This window comes from Balearica regulorum, chromosome 5, assembly GCF_011004875.1.
Source record: "Balearica regulorum gibbericeps isolate bBalReg1 chromosome 5, bBalReg1.pri, whole genome shotgun sequence".
Taxonomy (NCBI): Eukaryota; Metazoa; Chordata; class Aves; order Gruiformes; family Gruidae; genus Balearica; species Balearica regulorum.
The window spans coordinates 30,157,962-30,179,129 of NC_046188.1; the positions used below are offsets into that span (position 1 = coordinate 30,157,962).

At 34.7% G+C, this 21,168-nt stretch overlaps 1 protein-coding gene across 2 annotated transcripts in view; it reads right to left on the reverse strand.

Moving 5' to 3' along the window:
• Positions 1-740: 740 nt before the first annotated feature.
• ARHGAP5 (Rho GTPase activating protein 5) overlaps positions 741-21,168 on the reverse strand; it is a 46,940-nt gene continuing 26,512 nt past the window's right edge. For both annotated transcript variants that reach the window (XM_075754015.1, XM_075754016.1), the window contains 4 exons: positions 11,100-11,177; positions 9,584-9,715; positions 7,843-7,948; positions 741-2,976 (listed from right to left, as the gene is read on the reverse strand). In XM_075754015.1, the coding sequence (XP_075610130.1) occupies positions 2,646-2,976; positions 7,843-7,948; positions 9,584-9,715; positions 11,100-11,177 (647 nt within the window). In that variant the 3' untranslated portion in view covers positions 741-2,645. The remainder of the gene's footprint in view (positions 2,977-7,842; positions 7,949-9,583; positions 9,716-11,099; positions 11,178-21,168) is intronic.

Consider the following 21,168-nt stretch of genomic DNA (forward strand, 5'->3'; position numbering starts at 1 on the left):
GCATGCAAGTCTGTGCACATGTGCTTGTGTACATAAACACACAAACACATAAAAAATACCGAAGTCTATATATTACGCATACACACATATCCACATTCCTGCATATAACGTTTCCATAATGCAAACAGTATGCAGGAACTCTTCCATGTGACAATCAAGTGCCACACACCATGCTAACTTATTATTTCTCTTTTTACGTTTTGTCCAGTAAATGTAATATCACTTTCATATTTGGCCAAATGTAAGTGTTAAGATTTTTAAAAATCATGAAGTGATTTAGCTATAACATCATACACAAGAAACAACCTATACTGCAAATACTTCTGATCACAAGTTCAACATGAAAGTTCGTCATGAAATGGAATGTAAATTATTCTAAAAATTAGTATTCAAAGGTTAGTTAAATATTATGGCAAATTACTTTGAATTTGTAGAAAGTTTAAAATGTAATTCACATTACAAAGACTGGAGATACTCTAGAGATAGAACTTTTAAATATGGATATGACTGGCATTTATTTTTAAGCTTACTTCTATTAGAAATAGACTTGTTTCCTGTACAGGTGATGCTTTGTCTATACCATATACAGTAGAAAAATAAATTCTTTAGCAACCTAGAAATAGTTTATAAAACTCTTGAAGTTTCATTTTCTTTGCTAAACATGCCAAGATTAGACTGACAACTATAAATAAAAGCTATACAGACAACAGGTAAAGTAGAACAAGTTAAGAATACTACAATTTACAGGACAGACTTTATTGTACTATTAATTCCTGTGTGCTTTGCAATAGGAATAGGGTTGAATTTTCTTTTTTGTTTATGTTTTCTTAGAAAAGATAATTACTTGCAAGAATATAACACAATATCAAGATAATTTATAATATACATGTACTTCCAACAGCAGCCGGGTTTATGGTATCGTAGTAATCTAGAATGATAATCCAAGTCATAATTAGAAGTACAATACCTAGGACATAAGTGGGAAAGGCAATTTTTATTTTGGGAAAATGGAGCAAATCAAACTCTTAAAAGCCTTAATTCTCAAAATCATCTATTTACTATAACACATACAAGACGATCTTAAATCTTGTTATAAGTGAAGATTACAACAGTGACCATCATAAAGCTTTTTTTTTTTTTTTTTCAAACTACACAAAACATTCTAGCAGCTGAATGAGCCGAAACTTTTCTTCTTTGCAGACCTAAAAAGGTATATTTTGAGCACAAAAGAAAAAAAGCTGCTATGAAGAGTCTCACAGGTAGTGTTTATCTATGGTCTCCCCTTTCATACAATTTGTAACCTTCTAAATTTTTTACCACTAACAAAATATTTAACCAAAAGACTTAAATTAAGCAGCATTCTTTTACAGCAAATTGGTACCAATGTAAAAGGAAAATAAATGAAAAAAAAAAAAAAGAAAAAAGAGATAATTTAAAAATATGGTGCAAAAAAAAATAAAATCAGTCATCTGAATTTTTAGAACAACATACCACAGGAAAAAAATATGAATACAAGTTTATGTGATTTTATATATACACACTCCAAAGAGGTTAATTGTCAGTACCCAAAGTATTTATTGCTATGTATTAGCAATGCATTTTTGTATATCTTTAAAGGGTCACATAAAAATAGATTTAAAGAATAGATTAATTGAAGTCCTAGATTAAAACATTGTTTGGTTTAGAGAATTTTACTACAACAAAATTCATGTTTATGTATGAAAAGTTATATAACCTTATATGAAAATGTCATGAACTATTTTCTAAACACTACATGTATTCCCAAGTGGGAAAAATTAAAATATCTAAAATATATTAGATTAAGTTTACAAGACCATCAATGATCTTTTAAACATGCAGCTGTTTACAGAATTAACAGTTTTACAAAATGTTTAGTTCGGTAATGGAACATAAAGAAATAAGTAGGCAACATCAAAATTTTTGTACAATATTTGAAACTCACTTTTACAACAAGCATGTCCTTGGTATTGTGCTGTAAGAAATAATAAGCAAGTTCACCCACCCTTAACAAACTGTCCACAGGTTTACTTACAAGTAAAGATGGATGGTGAGGGATTGTAAAATTCTCAGCAGTGCATTTTGCATTCTTCCATAAACCATCCTAAGCATACCATCACATAAGTAGCCAGGAGATTACAAAATAAACTATAGCTGGGCTTTAGTTGTTTACACAGAACGCCTGAATGTGAATAAAATTGCCAAAAATAGCATGTTAAATAACAAAAACAGCCATAAAGCAGGCTGTAAGCATTGAATGTTTCATAAATGTAATTTTTTTAAATCATTAAATTTCTATAGAAAAATTTTATTCACAATATATTGTGACAAACCGTCACAGGAATGATATAGTGATTGCAATAAGGTATCATGCAGCAGCAGCTTTGTACTTTATAGCTATTTTTGCTTTTAAAAATTAAACCTCTCCAGTCATGCTTATCACATAGTTTTTTATCTGCAGTGTGTACAAATGAGGAACACAGTACGGGATATAACAAAAAGATGTCCAATCAGCTGGATGGGAATTATTTTTCATAAATATGAAGTACATTACTGTATCCTGAAACATGCATGCCTATAGCTTGTCTTTACTGTCCAGTGCCAGGCTGCCTGCAATCATCTTCTATTTATATAATACCAAGAGGGTCTGCTGGTAATTGTGACTGTATCAGCTGAGGCTGCAGCGGTGGTGGTAACTGAAGAGGTACCATTGGTTCCACCATCTGCACTGTGTTGGAAGGCGGTGGCTGACACGCCACTGGGTTAGGTGCTTCTACGATCTCGCCATTGTAAAAGAAAAACTGACACTGTTGAATGAAGGTCTCTATTACCGACTGGTGGATTTTGGTGGTAGAAAGGAATTCTCTGTTTTCAAAATCAGGTCGCATCAAAGTAGGCCAGAAACAAATGGATAAGTTATCAGCAGTCATAAAGTTGGTTTTATGTTGCTGACTAACCCTGAAATGAGAAGGACATGCACAGAATGGATTAAAACTGGTACGCAATCAACTACCAATATTTTCATAGTTCTCTAACTGTAAGCGTTATTATTAAACAATCTCAAGATTTTCAGTAATTTCCTCCAGCTATCCATTAAAACAACCATTCCTGGGGTTTTTTTTAAGTGATTTTGCAGAATAAAGTTTAGAAACCATGACTTTTCCAGATTTGGATAGCTAACAAATATAAATCTGATCGAGCTTTTAATCAAGAAAGAAATTCAACATTCCACCAACATTGTGAAGTGACGATAATAAACAAGCTTTAAATTTCTCAACTAGCTACAGGATTTCATAAAATTAAAATTTCATCCATTAAAATATCTAGAAGAAAAATTACAGAAATGGCTTCCTACTGTAGGACAGCCAGATACTAACTAACATCTATGGCACTCACAGAAAAAGGCATCACATTAGAACCCACGCTAAAAATAAACACAAAACCAAAAAATTCAAGTGTTGATTAAAGCACATCTCTGCAGGTTTTTTCATACTGACCAGCAATAGAATTTGGCCAAGCTGTAAAGAACATCATCAGTGGAAATTTCACTAATATCAACACACGTTAATTTTATTTTTTAACATATAACGCAAAGGCTTCCAACTGGGTTTCTCCTCTTAGAAATTTCCTGCTTTTAAGGAGGGGGCAAAATAGGTTCTTCACTTACGATCTAAATTCACTAATACAATACAATTATAAGAAAAAAAAAAATGCAACAAACCATCCTGTTACCAAATTTATCATCTACAATTAAATGCCGCCTCAGAAAAAAAATGCACTGCTTTCATAGTAATAGGCTAGAAAGAGCAAGAGTATTTTGTTTTCTAAAAATACTTTGCATTCTAAAGTAACACCACAAATTTATCTAGAAGTAATTAGTGAGATACATAAAAAATCGTGTGTTAATAAATGTGACAAACACCTAAGACATTCAGCAGGGAACATGCAATTCCTATATTACAGTAGACAGCACAAAGGCAACTGAGCTACAGATGTCCTGCAGAAATAGACAGAAAAATAAACTTCAGCAACTTGTCAGTTACAATTTTGATGATTAACAAGAGCAGACTGCAAGAATTTCTGACAGCTGGCTGTAGTCCATAGATTCAAAAACTGTGAAAAACCATAGTAAACACTATAATTAATGCTATAAGAAAATATTTTCACTCATTTACAATGCATGTATAGTGGTAACTATAAAGGGTAGGCTTCCATTTTAACATGTGCATTACTTATTCCAAATAGTGTGAGGGTACACAAATATTGCCTCTCAATCTGTTTTGAATTAGTTTGGTTGAAAGGATATTTGGATACTATTTCTGAGTGACAGTAATATTCATAATCTCTTTCCCTACAAGAATTACATTTTAACTTCATTTACGGATTAAAGAACCCGAAAATATAAATGTAAGCTTACATCGTGCTTAGCAATTTTATTAGAGTTTTCTTCCTACACTGAATTCTGTGTATAAATTCCTTCTAGACTATACTCTAGAGATAGAACAATGATTGAGACTGTTACCAAGAATTAAATAAAATTTAATTGTAAGACATTGCAATAGGACAATGAATTTGTCAGAGTTCTGAATCAGAACTGCCTGTATCTTTTCCCTAAAATGAGTACAATGAAAAACACCAAAAGGCATTTCAAGCTCTATAATGATGTTTCATTACAAAACAAACTAGAACAAGGTAAGTTATAAAACCGGGAAAAAATTAGCACCTGCTACATAATAAAATAATACTGAAATAAAAGCCAGATCATCTGTTTTGCAGACTGCTTTTTTCCTGACATTTTTGCTCTGAATTTAAAAATCTTTCAAGGGGCTTCTTCAGTTGCATATGCTAAAATGTATACCCTCTGACATCCTTAAGCACCTCTAGGATTTGATTATATGTTTGGTCTTCTCATGTACCTTTTTTCCTCCCTTTGTCATGAGTTAGTTAGTCATTAGTTAAATCTAATCTGATCTAGTTGTAGACTGCTGCTGCGGAAAACAGGTGAAGTTTCATTCTTCCCCTCTTCTCCTTCTCCACAAACTTTCTGGCATCAGACCACAGGGTGCCCACAGGGTGTCTGAGATCAGCTAGCGTATTCTACAGAAAATTAGATTTCCCTTATTTCTGTTTTCCTTTAGAAGATGCCACAGCTGCATAATCATTAGATCCAACAAATGAATTCGTGGGAACCTATGGCTAGAAGTGAGAAGAGCGTTGCACCTCTTTCCTGGTTGCAGCTCACAACTAGATTAAACATAACAATCAACTTTATTCTTTCCTGTGTTTAAACTTTACCTCTATCCTTTCCAAGGGTAAACAAAAACGTACCAACCTGTATGCCACCTCCTACCAAACTTCCCCAAACTGCTTCAGAATCTTAAGTGCTTAGCAAATGTCTATTCACCTCCTTCTATATTCACTCAAAATGAAAAAACAGAGAGTCTGTTTCTCTTGATCCTGCCGCTTTCCTCCACTGCAAACTCTTCAGGAACTTCAGGCTGTAAACTCACTCTATGATCAGACTTTAAAAGCTGTACATCTATGTTTTCCCAGACTTCAGAAGCATATTATGCCATATTAGCCCTTATGTACAAAGGGAGTCATTATCAAAGAACAAACATAAAATACAACCAATATCAAAAAAGCCAATGCCAATCCAACACCATCCTGTTTCAAATCCATCTTTAAAACTCACTTCTGCTTACAGTTAATCCACCACAATTAGACAGCTAGTATACTCTGGAAGCTGCTCATCACACTAAAGAAAAATTAATCTCACTTTGCCATTTATTATAGTCTTACGGTTACTGGTCTCTCGTATTTCAATAGCAAACTCATCTGGATAACACTTGTATTTTTTGTTTCAATAATCAAGTTCTATCCTTGTGGACACACCAAAATAATATCAAGCACCAATCACTATTAACTATACAGCAACACCACATTTTTTACTCTAATGACATATGATGTAAAAACTAAGCATTTAAAACATCAGTTTGTGATGGGGAGAGCTGTCTTCCATCATTTAAGTAGAGTGTTTTACCTCATTTAACAAACAATTCATTTGACAAACAACACTTCCATTTTAATTATACACTAGCAGTAATTTATCACAAATTAATCTCTTAAAAATAAATACAGACTGTAAAGAATTTAGTTACAAGTTCCCTTTAAGATCTGGCATCCACCTATATCTACCTCTCTCTATGCAATTGCTGATGCTCAAGCAGTTCTCTCGTTGAATGGAACGCAACTACCTGACACTGCAAATGAGACCAAAAAAATGACAGCCTTTCTTTACTTAAGATTATTTTGTTACTAGCAACCCGCAATGTAAATCAGTCATCATTAAAAGAGAGTGGACTGGAGAGCAAAGGTCAGTGTACATCACTTCTGTTCTTCAATAAGGTCTGTAATTAATATATTTGTCTGTAGAAATGCATGTATTAGAACCTATTTAGGATTTTTTTAAATTACATTTAGCTCTTTTACTTGCAGCAATCCAGGTTCTTGACACTGTACTTTCAGCTGTGCTATGCTAACAGGTGACCAGCTAAAGACTTCTGACAATTCAAAGATTGCCACTCTTTCACGAAAATGTCTATCAGGTCCATTAAGAACTATTGAAACATTTCAGGTAACTAACAACTTTGTCAAGTTTGAGATGTTTTGTTTTACTTCAGATATAGAATTGAAAGATGTGCTTGTGTGTAATATGTAAATGCATAGAATAATTACACATACAGTGATACGATTTTATCTATTTTAGGGATGAATTTGTATTTGGAAAGACTGCAACGGAAAAATTGATCCATTTCCCTGTGAAGGAAACTCGGTAACTTTATAAAGCTTTAGCAAGTCGTATCTGTGGTGGAAAGAAGTCTAAAAATAGGTGCCTAAATTCTAAAGTTTCTCATACATTCAGTGAAAAGAGAAGACTTCTCCCAAACTGCAATACAGAGCACCTATGTTCTCTGTTGACTAAATAGGGAAGTTAAAAGGTCTCATTTCAGCCCCCATATTACTTGCCCAGTTAGATTGTTACAAATACCTGCAAAAACACACACACACAAATCTGGAACAATTTAACAACTTAAATGTCATGAAAAGCTTATTGGTATACACAAAATTATCTAGCTGGAAAGCACCATTGCAGAGAAGGACCTGAAAGTTCTGGTGGACAACAAATTCAACACCAGCCAGGAACGTGCCCCTGTGAGGCAGAAGGCCAATGGCATCCTAGGTTGCATAAGGAGTACTGCCAGCAGGTCTAGAGAAGTGATCTTTCCCCTCTACTCAAGTACTGCAAAGGCCACATTTGGGTGGGTGCTATATTTTAGCTTCCGATTAAAGCCAGCCCTGCTTTAAGGGGCAGGGGTAGTGGGGGGGGTGGGGGGGTGGGTTTAGGCCAAATGACTTTCAGGTCCCTTTAAACCTATATTAGGTTTATTATATTATTAATAGCTACTTGCAGAAAAGCGAGAGGAGAGAGAGAAAGAGAGAGAGAGAGAGAGAAAGAGAGAGATCTGTAACAGTGGTGCATAGTTATTCTTTCAAGCTTTTTTTGTTACGTACACCAATCATTCTTATAACTTTATAATAGCGATGATGTCAGATATTTATACATCAATAAAATCTGAGAACAGAATATACAAACCTTTTCTAATCGACATCTAACTCCTAATTTCATTTTCCACATTTATACTAACAGATAAGCAATACAGCATGAAATTTTCAATTACAGTAGTCAATTCATTGTTACTAACACAATTTTTTTTGCAATTGTTACAATTTAAACAAAATTTTAGTAGGAAAATACTAAACCTGTTTAGATGCGTTATTACATATTTGAAGACATCATAGTTCACTGGGTGGAATTTCTTCACAATTTCTTTTAACTCGTGTAGCCGTTCTGTCTTATCCATGATTTCTGTAGAAATAAGTGACATTTTCTGACACATCTAGAAAGACATACTGAATGTGTTGCTAAGTTTTTTCCCTAGTTTAATGGTACAGATAAGATACCCACAGAGAAATATCAAGTGAGAAAATATTTGATAAAATTCCTATCTGCATATACTTTTGCATAGAATATTTTTTTATTATAGAGGTAACTAGCTAAACACAAAAACACTTTTCTGTATTTAAGCAGAATTATTTATCTGCGTTTAACAGCAAAGAATCACTTGATTAGCTCACTGTTGGCTTGCAGAATGATAACTAACAATGTGACAGGGTCATTTCTTGTTAGATTTTCCTCTGCTTGCAAAATGTTACGACATATATATCTATAAGATTTATCTGGACTAAAGTTTCATAAAGATTTGGGGGAAGGAAGACATCCACATGAACTCAGAATATCTTAAGCTTATCAGTTATTGAAATAATAAAAAGATTATGAATGAGCCTGGTGCAGCTATTTTAAATATACTGTTTAAAGGAGAACAGGGATTTTCATGGGCCCAAGGGAGATATTTATGTTTCAAAGAGAAAATAAGCAACATGTAAGAAAGGACTGTGGAATAAAATAGCACTTTAAAAAAAAATGTTGCTAAAACACTTGTGGAAAATACCACTAAAGTATTGTAGAACCATACATTCTGCAGAATATACTTCTATTCCATGATGATTCATATCATAAAAAGGAACACAAGCTCACCTCTATTACTTGACTGCATTGCTAAAAAGAAATTTCATGTACCCTAGTACCATAGAAATAATGTTAATATGCTCCAATATATCCCAAATAGAAATTTAAAGCAGTATTAATCGCATTTTAACAGTAAGTCCACTTATATTCTAAGCCACTGCATGTTTTGACTGAAATTTAACTGATATGCTTTTAAGAAAAAATAAAATCTAAGTAATTACATTAAACAAGCAATTTGCTGAATAGTACAGCTGAAATGCCACAAATGGGTATCTACACATACCATCGAAAATATAAAATTTCTAATGGACTATATATCAATCAACTCCAGGCCCAAGCCTTAGGTTTACACTAGTATTTTCATGTTTTGAACAACAAAGCATTAAGAATATTGTATGTCACAGTTGTGCAAAAATGGGTAGCAGTCTTTTTTCTGAAACAGTTTGCTGCCAATAGAAGGAAACAACTTAGTCGTTTCACCTGGAAGCGTGTAAAAATGTTTCTAAGACAAAATTAAGCATTTCATCTTGTAAGGAATTCAAAAAGAAGTAAAAAAAAAAATCTAAAAATTACCATGGTACTCCAGAGATGTGTCAGATTTCTAAAGCCTACTTTGAATTTATGATTTTATGAATTCAAGGGGGTTTTTCCCTGTTAACAGCTGCAATACAGTTTCAAGAGCTTTCATCATATACAGCACTAACACAGAATGGGGGAAAAAAAAAAGTACATGTAGTACTTTTATTTCATCATATAGATCTGTTAATTTTAAAGAACATAAAAAATGTACATGTCTAAGTAATTTTAAAAATATTTCAGTGCAGTTATTCCTTTCAACTTACAATGAAGTAAAAATTGTAATAAGGGCAATCAACATAACATAATTAGATCAAGACAAGATTGTTTATTACTTACTTGATGTTTCTAACAATTCTTGGTGCAAAGAGTAAGGAATTAATGGATCTGGCAGGTCTGCAAAAAAAGCTTTAAGAGCCCCAGCCACTGCATTTACTGTCACTCCCATAGACTCTAGACTGATGTTATGATCTGTAAAACAAAATTAAACAGCAGTGTGAGAAAAAACCTATAGCTATCATTCCTCCTAGTATTGTACGAAAACAATTTATTCAAAACACTAAAAACGAAAATGTTGCCAAACATCTGTTAAAAAATGCACGAGAACCTATGGATAAACTGCATCACTTTGACCCACATGAAATCAAATTTAAGAAAATCTGACAGTAAAAGAAAACAGCAGAAGATCAGAAAAATACAGTTGTCTAATTCTCCTTACAGACTTAAATACTTTTCTATTTGCCATTGACTGGCTTCTGATTAATCAATTTTGCCCAGTAATAACTTTTAAATTCTATTTCCCAAAATTTTGTTAAAAACTGGTACAGGGCACAGCAATTTGTAGAATTCATGTAATTGTGTTCATGTGACCACATGAAGCCTTTTAAAAAAGGACAACAAAACATACAAGTGACCACACACAGCCATATAATCTACTGCTAGATTCCCAAATAAGAGAAGCTTTATGGTTTTTTAACTAGAGATATTTTTAGTTGAAATTTAAAAATTATGTAGCATGACTACATTAAACCAAGGCTAGAAGTGGAACCACTGTAAGCCACAGAACTTCAAGTATTTAAAAAGTGACATTTTGGAAATGCTAAATTTACTTTTCAAATATCCACTTCACGTGAAACCCTAGATCATTCTTTAATAAGGTGACTGAAGAAAATCTGAAACAGCATAGCGAGGCATGAAAAACTAGTAAATTTATTTTCCTTATCATCTAGGAGGAACTTTTCACAAGGCTTAACTTCATTATTAGTATCCAAGAACTTTTAAGAAGTGTTTCCATTTTAAAATATCAACTGAGATCATAAATTACATGAGAAAACAGAAGGAAAAAAATAATGCTGACTCTCTGTTTTCACTCAAAATGTTAATGATCTACCAATCATATTCCAGTATATTCTAGCATGAGAAAAGGTCTGTTAGAAATTTAGTATCAAGATTTAATTGTTAATCCATATTTTTTAAGAGAGCTTTCAATAAAATAAGAATCAAGAAGTATTACATTTGCGGGGGGATAAGAGGAGGAAGTGAATGCCTTAATGCCTAGGACTGATGAACTATTAACACAAGGAGCAGTTAGGACTACATTTAAACACTAGAATACCACCTAGAAAATATTTTAACAGTACTTAAACCCAGCTGTAACAAGATTCTACCCCATCTTTGGTTTATACACAGCTTCATTGGTAATAACCTAGACTATACCAATACAACATACCAGAGCATTAAGTACTCAGTACTATGGAAATCAGTTTGAAAGTGCAATCCTTTTATATTACACTTTGATAAATCTATGGAGAATTCAAGTTCTGTTTTGGCTTTAAATAATAAAATCTGTCATTACCTTGATCAAACTGTTTCTGAATGTTGTCTTGATCTGTTTTATTCCCACTAACACGGTACAGGCCTTCAGTACATAATCCTTAGTAGGGGAGAAAAAAAAAATATTCAACAATAAGTTTATATAATATAGAGCAAAACAGAGCCAGTCATAATTAGTAATTTAGAAACCAAAAGCAGGAATACAAATCTTAAGTGCCTAAAAAGTAACATGTTCTGTGATTCTATGTTAACCATACTACCAAAACACAGAATACCAGTTGTTTATTGAGTCCACTATTCCATTTAATACGAGCCAGAGGAAACCATATTGTAGGATAACAAGAGCTTGAGTGTAAGCATCTGTGGAATAAATTACCCAAAATTATTCTCTTTCTGATACAAGACTGTTATTTGCATATTTTTTTTTAATCATTAAAAAAAAAAAATCTTAATTCTAGGGCTTGGTACCCACAGAATTTATATTTTTAAAAACTGTCTTCACAATTTGGGCTTAACAACTTACTATTGCAAGCAATAACACACACTAATAAAATACTCCGCAGAAAAATCAAGCATTTGTAATTGTTTCCTGATTTTTTAATTTCATGGTCTCACTTCTGTATGAGACAAGGACTTAATCTTCTAACATACTTTCCCTTTTACCATTTATATTTTATAAAGTTTGCATCCATTTCTCCTCACTTCTTTTCTAAGGTAAATTATCATGTCATTTACAAGTCTGTCTTTAGGGGCAGGGGAAGAGGGAGAACGGTGTTAGGAAGCAGTTCTCCAGGCTTCTCATTATTACTTTGTTTTACTACTCATAATGGAGTTGTCATAATTACAGCAGCCATTCTAGGTAAATGCCATTAAAAAATACACCTTTATTATGCACACACACACACATTTGCTCACTCCATTGCAGTGATTACGCTTCCTATCACATTGCTATCTTTTTTGCCCACAGCTACTCGCTGAATGAAAGCGTCCATCCTGCTAATCACACCATTACCCAAGATCTTTTTCTTTGTTAATTTAGAACCTATTAAGTAATACAAGCAGTTTATAGTTCCATAATTCTCCAAGTTACCTTTATGGGTGTAAAATTATCTATAAGCCAGATCTCCCTAACAGTACATGGTTCTATTTAAAATTTCACAAGTTTTAAAGCTTTATGAAAGCTCTTGGCTTTTTACCATCACAGACCAGTAATTTAATGCATTTTAGGTTATCAGATCAATACATAACTCCTCTGTCACACCACAGTCACTGAGTACGCCTTTTAAGTTACCAAGAAACACAAGGAATCTTGTTACAATGCTCAAAGTACAGAAAGCACATAACTGCTTCATACTGCTGGGATATTTATTCAAATTAATTTGATATGAACTCTTCTAAGTCAATTTTTCCTTCTTAATGCCTCATCAATTCACATGTCTCTCTACTGTCTGCACCAAGGCTATTTTAGTAACCTTTTCTTCAATAAACTTTTATACCTATCATTTAGCTTTCCAAATTCATAGCCAAGAGTTTTCTCTTGTAAATATATACCTCAACAGTCCATTCAAAAAAACTGAGCCTCATTCACTGACGTCCTCAAAAAGCACCAGGAGGTATAATTTGGTGGCATGGGGCAAAAAGCAGTTTCAATGATTCAGTGGTTTCCACAGCTGGAAGGGGTTTCAAACCCATCTTCAAAAGAATGCCCTGAATGTGCTACACGCTATCACAGACACAAATGCTTTGCATTCCTCTTCCAGAAGTTGTAAATAAAGAAATACAAAAAAATCACTGGTAGGTAAGAACAAGCTAGGATTGATGACGATTCTCTTTTGTTTAGTATGGGAGAATTCTCAGTTTGAGACCCTACAAGCTCCAGGGTATTCTGTGTTTTATCCAACTACTATTACATTTTTTTCTGCAGAACAGGAATTGAATGTGCTGCAATAGCATTTTCTGAGAAGTGTGATCCAGTCACTGTTTAGTAGGAGCATTTAAACCTTGAATACTTGAACTGGGCTACTGGGCTGCTCTGGAGACAGAGATGCTCTACTGCAGTATCTGGGCGCTTTTTTTCCTTTTTTTTTTTTTTATCATGTAGTAGACACTTTACTCAGACCAGTACAGCTCTGAGAAACACAGAAAGACAAACATAGAAAGGGTCTAGAAGGGAAGATGTATGAGGAGAGGCTGAAGTCCCTTGGTTTGTTCTCAGCCTACAGCTTCCTCACGAGGGGGAGCCAAGGGGCAGGCACTGATCTCCTCCCTCTGGTGACCAGTGATAGAACCTGAGGGAACGGCATGAAGCTGCGATGGGGGAGGTTTAGGTTGGATATCAGGAAAATGTTCTTCACTGAGAGGGTGGTCAGGCACTGGAACAGGCTCCCCAGGGAAATGGTCACAGCACTGAGCTTGACTGAGTTCAAGAAGCATCTGGACAATGCTCTCAGTCATATGCTCTGATTTGGCTGGTCCTGTGTGGACGCAGGAGTTGGACTCGATCCTTATGCATCCCTTCCAACTCAGGATATTCTATGATTCTATGATAACTTACAGTACTTCAGAAAATTTTCAGGTTAAGCAAGGAGATGCCTACTGAATTTAGGCATTATCCAAAAATAGCTAAGTGCTGCAATTCTGGATTCAGCTAACGGAATTAGTCTTTTATGTTCCACACACAAAAAAAAAATCTTGCTTCTATATTCTAGAAAGTAACACTTCATGAAACGGTTGGTCAACTGTCGTTATATTGTTTCTCTAAGGCACACAAGGAGACAAGTTTAATCTGTGTGCGTACACACAGCTAGAAATCTGAAAGTATAACTTTTAAGTAATGCTTCCATTCTCTCTGTTGATTTTTATTATCCAACCAGATCTCTGCAATACTTGCTATGTCAACATCTTCATCAAGTATAAGACACTCTAGTTCACTAGTTTTAGCTTTTAAACTTCTTGCATATCTATAATGTATACCCATATTGAGAGACAACACACAGCATTTATTTTTTCTTGACGGCTTTTTAAAAATTCAGTTTCTTCATCTGCAAGCCTGTGGATATTTTCAGAATTCTTATCTATGTTCTTATCCTGCTTCCCTTCTGGTCCAGCTGTAATTTTCAGGATATCATTACTGGACACAATGACTGTTGTAATATTATATATCAGAATCATCCAATTTATTTGTTTCTCTGTCCTGCTTGCCTTACTACACCTTTAGGTTTAAAGAATTAGATCCTCCTTATTTCAAGTCACAATAGCCGATATTTACTTCAAGACAGAGCTCATCTCCTTAGTCTAGACTATTCCTTTCTTGAAGTACCTCGTAGCATCTAACAGATTTTCTTCTTGCTCCTTCCTCTCTGCTGCCAGTTGTGATCAGGGTTCCATCCCATCTAACTGGAACTTCACATGGGGTTCAAAGCATTTGAAAGAAAATGAGAAGGTGGATCTGCACCCACCATACATAGCTAGTTTGTAGGACACTTCCATTCTTAGGCACCCTACCATGACCAATCTCACTTTTCAGGAATCATTCTCCACTACAATACTTGAGACTATTCATTGCCATACTTACCTTTGTAAATTTTGTGATCTGTATCAATCTGTAATTTTATTCCACAGATTGACCTGGTGTACCTCTTCTCAACCCCTGTGCTACCCAGACTACACAAGACTAAAGGAACTGCCACCTCACTGATCCAGAATGGTAACTTCTATACACACCTAGAATATACATAATCACAGAGCAAAGAATCCAAACTCTTTTCAAGTAAGAAGAGTCTAGCACTAAATTTACTTACATAAAATACATTTAAAATTCTACTCTTAATGTGTTCTTATCTGTGCATACAAACACTGGCATTTAAAGATCCATGAATTCAATTCATACACTGAAAACCAGAACCAAAAGTAAGTGTCTTACTGCTTCTCATAATAAAATAATTTATAGAATATTGAAATGACCAACATGCCTAGGAAAAGGTAGTGGAATTCTTTACTACTTTAAAAATGGGTGACATCTGAAGATATTCTAATTTTCCAGGCATATTAGCTGTTTGGTCACTTTGGGCCTGGAGAAAGCTAGGTGAATAAGAGAGGCAGCATAAGTACCCTAAGTACTCTGCAAAAAATATTGACATCTTAGACCGATCTGCATTGTTCAGAAATTCTTCACATAATTCCCATGATGTTTCCTTTGAAGAGATACCTTAATTAGCAATACAGCTCAAGTGCACAACATGTGTTTATGAATATTGCAAAACATATTTGTTTACAGTTTTCAGTGATTCTGACACACTAATAAATTAATGCACGTGCTCCTCCTCCATCCGTCTGGTAGTCAGTCTTCCATTAGAAGATACAACTGATGCCTGTTTTCTCCTCCTCCTCTCAAGTTTGGTCAGGGTTTCCTCCTTGTTGATTAATTTCAAAGTTGCAGAACACAAACTGGTGTACAGTTTCCTAAATAGTGAAACCTATTCTATGCCAATTTTGAAGTGATCACAGAAGGGATCCTCAGGAGGTCATCTAGACCAACCTCCTGCTCAAACATGGGTCAACACTGAATTCCGACTGGGTTGCTTATCTAAATCTGATCCTGAATGTCTCCAAGGACAGAGCGACCACAATCGCTTTGGCCAACCTGAACCAGTGCTTAAATAACTCTCAGAGCAAGTTTTTCCTTCCTTTCTAGTTGAAACTTCACAGTTTAATGATCATTGTCTCTAATCCTCCTGGCATGTACTTCAGTACTTTAGCCTGGCTGTACCTTCTCAGTAACCTCCTCACAGGTATGGGAAGCCACTTTTGGGTACCTCCTCAGCCTGTCCTTCTCCAAGCTGAACAAACCCACAGGTCAGGAGCTCCAGCCCCTGATCCTCTTCTGCTAGACTCAATCAAGTTCGTCAACACCCTTCTTGTAGTATTTCAGATGAGGTCTAATAAGTGCAGAGTAAAAATGAATAAACACTTCTGTTGCTGTAATGCCTACCCTTCTGTTCGGACAGTTAAGTTCAGAAGGCATCGTTAGCAGGATATACGACTGACTCATGCTTTGCTTATTCTCCACCATGAACCCCAGATCTTTTTCAGCAGCACTGCTATCCAGCCAGTCAAGCCCTCAGCATGTACCTCTGCAGGGGTTTAGTCCTTGCAAATCTAGTTGCAGGACTTTGCATTTGTCCTTGCTGAATTCCCTCAGGTACCAGTTGTCCCATTCCTCCAGCTTGTCTACATTTCCCTGAACAAAAGCTCTGACTCTGAATATATTAACCACACCACCCACTCTAGGATCACTCACAAACTTGAGGAAGGCACAAAATGTATTGTACAGCTATAACTCTATTGTTACTGTATCTATCCAGAAAAATATTTGATGCCTCCTTCCTTGGTAAACAGAATGAAATGTAATTTATACCAAACTTTTCACCAATGCATAAAAAAGTAAATCCAAAACACCAACTAAAAAAACACTGAAGTATTTAAAAAAATCCTCATATGCTAATACTACCAGTAAGCATGAGTAATTTCTGCCCAAATTATTATAAGTTTGGGAAAGTTAAAAATAATCAACAGTATGTGTTGAATAGCACACAAACCACACTTGAAATTAAATTGGTGGTATGTACAACAGGATAAAAATGTTACTAGTAAAAGACTTGAAGTACAAACCTGCCATAAGCATGTAAACTTTTTACACTTAAAAAAATTAGACATTCACTAGATATTTTTACATGGTATTGCAATATAAAATTCAAATCACACCAACATTTTCAAGTTAAACATTAAATTAGCATTCAGAAATCTGTGTTCTTCTCTCAAACAAAACTATCAGAGTGTCAGAATATCCTCCTTAGTCTCCACATAATTCTTAAAGAAACAGAATTCCCGCTATTAATACAGTTAACAAACTGAAGTTTAGCTTCACCAATTATCTCAATTCTGCTGCCTACATGTAGAAAAAATGAGTTGTACTAAAAAAAAGTAACAGTCTACATTGGATAGATTATTTTTTTTCCATTAGCAGTTCTAATATATGTTACACTATGTCACTAATGATAGAAAAGTATTTATAGAGTCTGTAAAAGGTTACAGATAAGATCACAATATCTGTACCAGAAAAAAAGTTTTCCTGAAAACATTATACATTTATTCCAAGATGTTTAGTAGAAAACTTGATAATTCACCATTATCAAGTTACTTACCTGAAAGATAAAAATTCTTTCATCCTGTTCAATAAACCAACAAGAAAGAGCTGACAACCAACCAAAAGATTACTCATCCTGCTATAATTACAACTAATTAAAAAATTAAAGGCTTGGATAGAGAAAAAGTTTTCCTATAATCATGGACAATGCCTGAATACACAAGCAGAGTTTGTTTATGATATTTAGCCAAGCCTTCCTCATTCATTATCCAGAAGTGACAGTGTTACTAAATTTAAGATAATCTTACATGGTATTGTACTTTTTTTTTTTTAATCAATAGGTCCCAACAAGACAAAGCATTATGTGCTATTACTGCTTTGTATTATTAATATCAGCAACAATACACACTGCTGCTGAAATGGAGGTTCTAATACATAGTTAGTACTTATTAGGTTTAGATCTGCTCAAGTATTAACCACTTCCCTCCCTCAATTTCTACTTCCAATACTATCAAAAAGATTCCAATGAGATTCAAGCCCTAGATTAGCTTCCCAAAACAGTAGTTAGTTGACTACATAAAACTAAACCAGTTCAGAATTAAACTTCTGGTTGGAAAATATCAAACTAAACAGAAACACACAGAAAATACCTATATCTGTAGGCTCTGACCTAGGGTCTCTTATTTCTACCAGATCTCCCTTTAGCCTGACAGGATCCATATGGCTCCTTCAAAAGAAAAAATCTGTGGATTAATAAAAGGCTAGAATTTTTCAGCTCCTGGACTTACTTTATTTTTAACAAATTGTCCCTCTTCTACTGATGCACACTTTTTTTTTTTTTTTTTTGGTGAGGATATTCCAGAGCAGTATGATAAAACAAAAATCTGATGGTATATTCTGGATGTGCTCAATTCTTTAAGGTTTATGGTGGAGCAAGAATCTTCAATGGCACTTTCTGATACTATCTTCTCATCTAAGCATCCAAAACAGAGAAAACTGTTTTTCACACTGCGAACTTTCTAGCATCAGCCACAATTTAGACGAGTGGGTACAAAGCACTGTCTTATATAATTTCATTAGGCAGAGATAGGGAACATTAAAAATTAAGATTAGCCCTTCAATTTGAGATTAACCGTATCTGCAAAAAACCTGTAATTTGGCTACAATGCAAATTACATGTGGAAATACAAAGGGAAGGAGCTGAACTCCATGAAAGCACCTTAAAAGGAAAAGCTAAACAAATATGTCTTCTGTAAGAGAAATACACTGATTAGCCTCATTCAGAAAGAGTTGGAAAAGACTACGCTTCTTCATTAAAAAGACAACGACAGTAAATGCTGGTATTCAGTTCAGTTAGTACTGATAGTAGACTGACTTGCTAAGAGATAGCTGAAGTACTGGATGACTCCCCAGCCAACAGCTGATACAACAGCTTTATCAAATGGGAATGGTACCATTCTGGGACTCCAGCCTGAAGCCAATAGATCCTGACTTGCCTTCTGCAGACCAGTCATCTGCAAAACTGTATTTGTGGAATGTTCCCTCAGTCCCAAAGTCAGTGATGTGAGTCTATCTCAGTACAGGATTTGAAAGCAATGCCCGTGAACATCCTCCTCTCTCAAAGGCAACAAATACATTCTATCAGAACACTGCTTGAAACTCAAATACCTACAAATTAACCCAATATACACACCAAAAATAAAACTCCCATGGCCAAATACAGAAGTTGCAAAGGACAACCACAGTTACTTACACAGAATCCAGAGTAGGAGAAAAAAAAATGTAATACAGATCAAAAGTAGAGGTTTTGTTCCATCTTTACCAAATGCTTAACAGAAACAGCAGGAAAACTACCATCTTCGCAGCCACAAAGCAAGCATGAAGATGGCACAATGTTTGTCCAGCTTACACATATGGCTAGAATTAAAATTCTCGAGCTTTCAGTAGCTGCACAGCAGCATCCCAGGATGAACCAACGTATACTGAACCAGCTAAAGGAAAAGCAGTAACTCCTGAGTCACGCTTTTGAGGAGTCCCTCACATTTTGAACACATCAGCAGGTTAACTAAACATCTTATCCTTCAAAGACAAGTCATTAGAGAAGAATAAAAGCATTAAATCTTCTGGGTGCTCGAGTTATTTGATGACTATGAGGGAAAAAGAGACAAAGAATCATGTTCCCACACTCTTACAGTTCTCTCTCTCACCCCATAAGCTGGTGAAAAATCCTTTGGGAGAAATACTGTGCTTTCTTTCAAAAAAACCTACCACAAAGTCAACAGAGATCAGGAAACATTACTTTTTAAGCAAATACAATTTTGTTTAGATCTAGATTTATAATTTTGTTGTTCAAAAGCTTTCTTAAAAGTTAAACATGCTCAAATTTAAGATATTACTTCTAGATTCTACAAACTCTTGAAAAAGTCATTTGGTCTTCATTACTAGTGAATGTCTGTTTTATATAGCTCTACATGGTAGCTGTATGTAGCCATTTTTAAAGAACACAAATTCAGATAGTGACTCACCCATAAAATTATGGTGGTTTGGACTTTTTTCCTTTTTTTTCTTACATACAGTAGCAAATACAAAATATATATTAAACTGCCTATACCACTCTATTACTCCTGGCCCTTCTTCCTCCTTCCCCTTTTTTTTTTTTCTGGGTGAGGCGGGGAAAGCAAAAGCAAGGGGAAGGAAAATACAGCTCTTACCTTGAGGCAAGAAATCAATAGGAGGTAAAGGTTGAAGACATTTATACTTGCATCTCTGACTCCCAAAAGATCAGTGCCTGAGGTTTCACCTAACTTTTTTGATTGTAATAATTCAGTATATAAATCTTCAAAAACAGCTACTAGGCTCACAACCTGTAGTAGTTCTTCTGGAAACACTCTTACAGATGGCAGTAAGACTGAATTTTAGTTTAAGAAAGAAAACCCTTCCATTTTACTCTTGCTAAAACTGTTACTGACATCTTACAGCCAAAATTGTATTACAGAACTAAGAAAACATTGAAAAAAGGTGCTGTTTCACTTTATGCTAAACAATATCGAACTGCAGGCACCCATCAAAAGCTGATCCTGCTTATGTTTCAGCCCCAGTCTCACACTCTCATTTGCTTCAAATACAGCATTTATGCAACTTCAGAGCAAGCAAGATGTAGACACTAACTGAACACTCATGCTCCCCATCTAAAAAAACAAAACAAAACCCAAAAAAACCCCAACCACAGGCCACTCCCAAACCTTAAAACAACTCCCCACTCCAAATGTAGTCTTCTTTTGGACCACCAAGATCATCCTACTCATCTCATGGTCACACAGTAAATAAGCTGAAAGCAGCAAGAGAGGGGACAAACACACAACCAGCGACCCAGGGAGAAAGGAGATGGATGAAGAAACATACTGTGAAATTTTCCCCTCGTGCAAACACATATACATTAATATTTTACCTTAAACTGAAATCTGCAAGTTAAACAAATTGCTTAACATTTTTCATATGGAATTACACAGTATTTTGAAAAGAACTGTTTCCATCTCTGTAACAAGTTAAAATGCTAAACGAGGTTTACCAGCAAAATAAAGCAAGCAAACTGACTAATTAAGCCATACCAAGTACCTGTTTTCTGCAACTGGAAAAAGCGGATTTCAGAGCTATTTAATATATGAAGTCAAATACAGTGGCAAGTGAGACATGTAAGACTGGAATGCAATTGGGTTAAAAGTCATTTGGCATTAGAAAGTGATATCAGTTCTTTAAATTACAGGAAACAAATGTTAAACTTCAAATGTTTGTCAAAAAGAAATTAAATATTTGTGTAAGAAAAGACAAAAGACCAACACGTATTAAGTGTACAATTCAGAGAACATATTCTACTTTTAAAATGTACTTTTCCCACAATGGTTTATTTCTAGGTAAAAATTCTAAAAGTACTTTAAAACAGAAAATG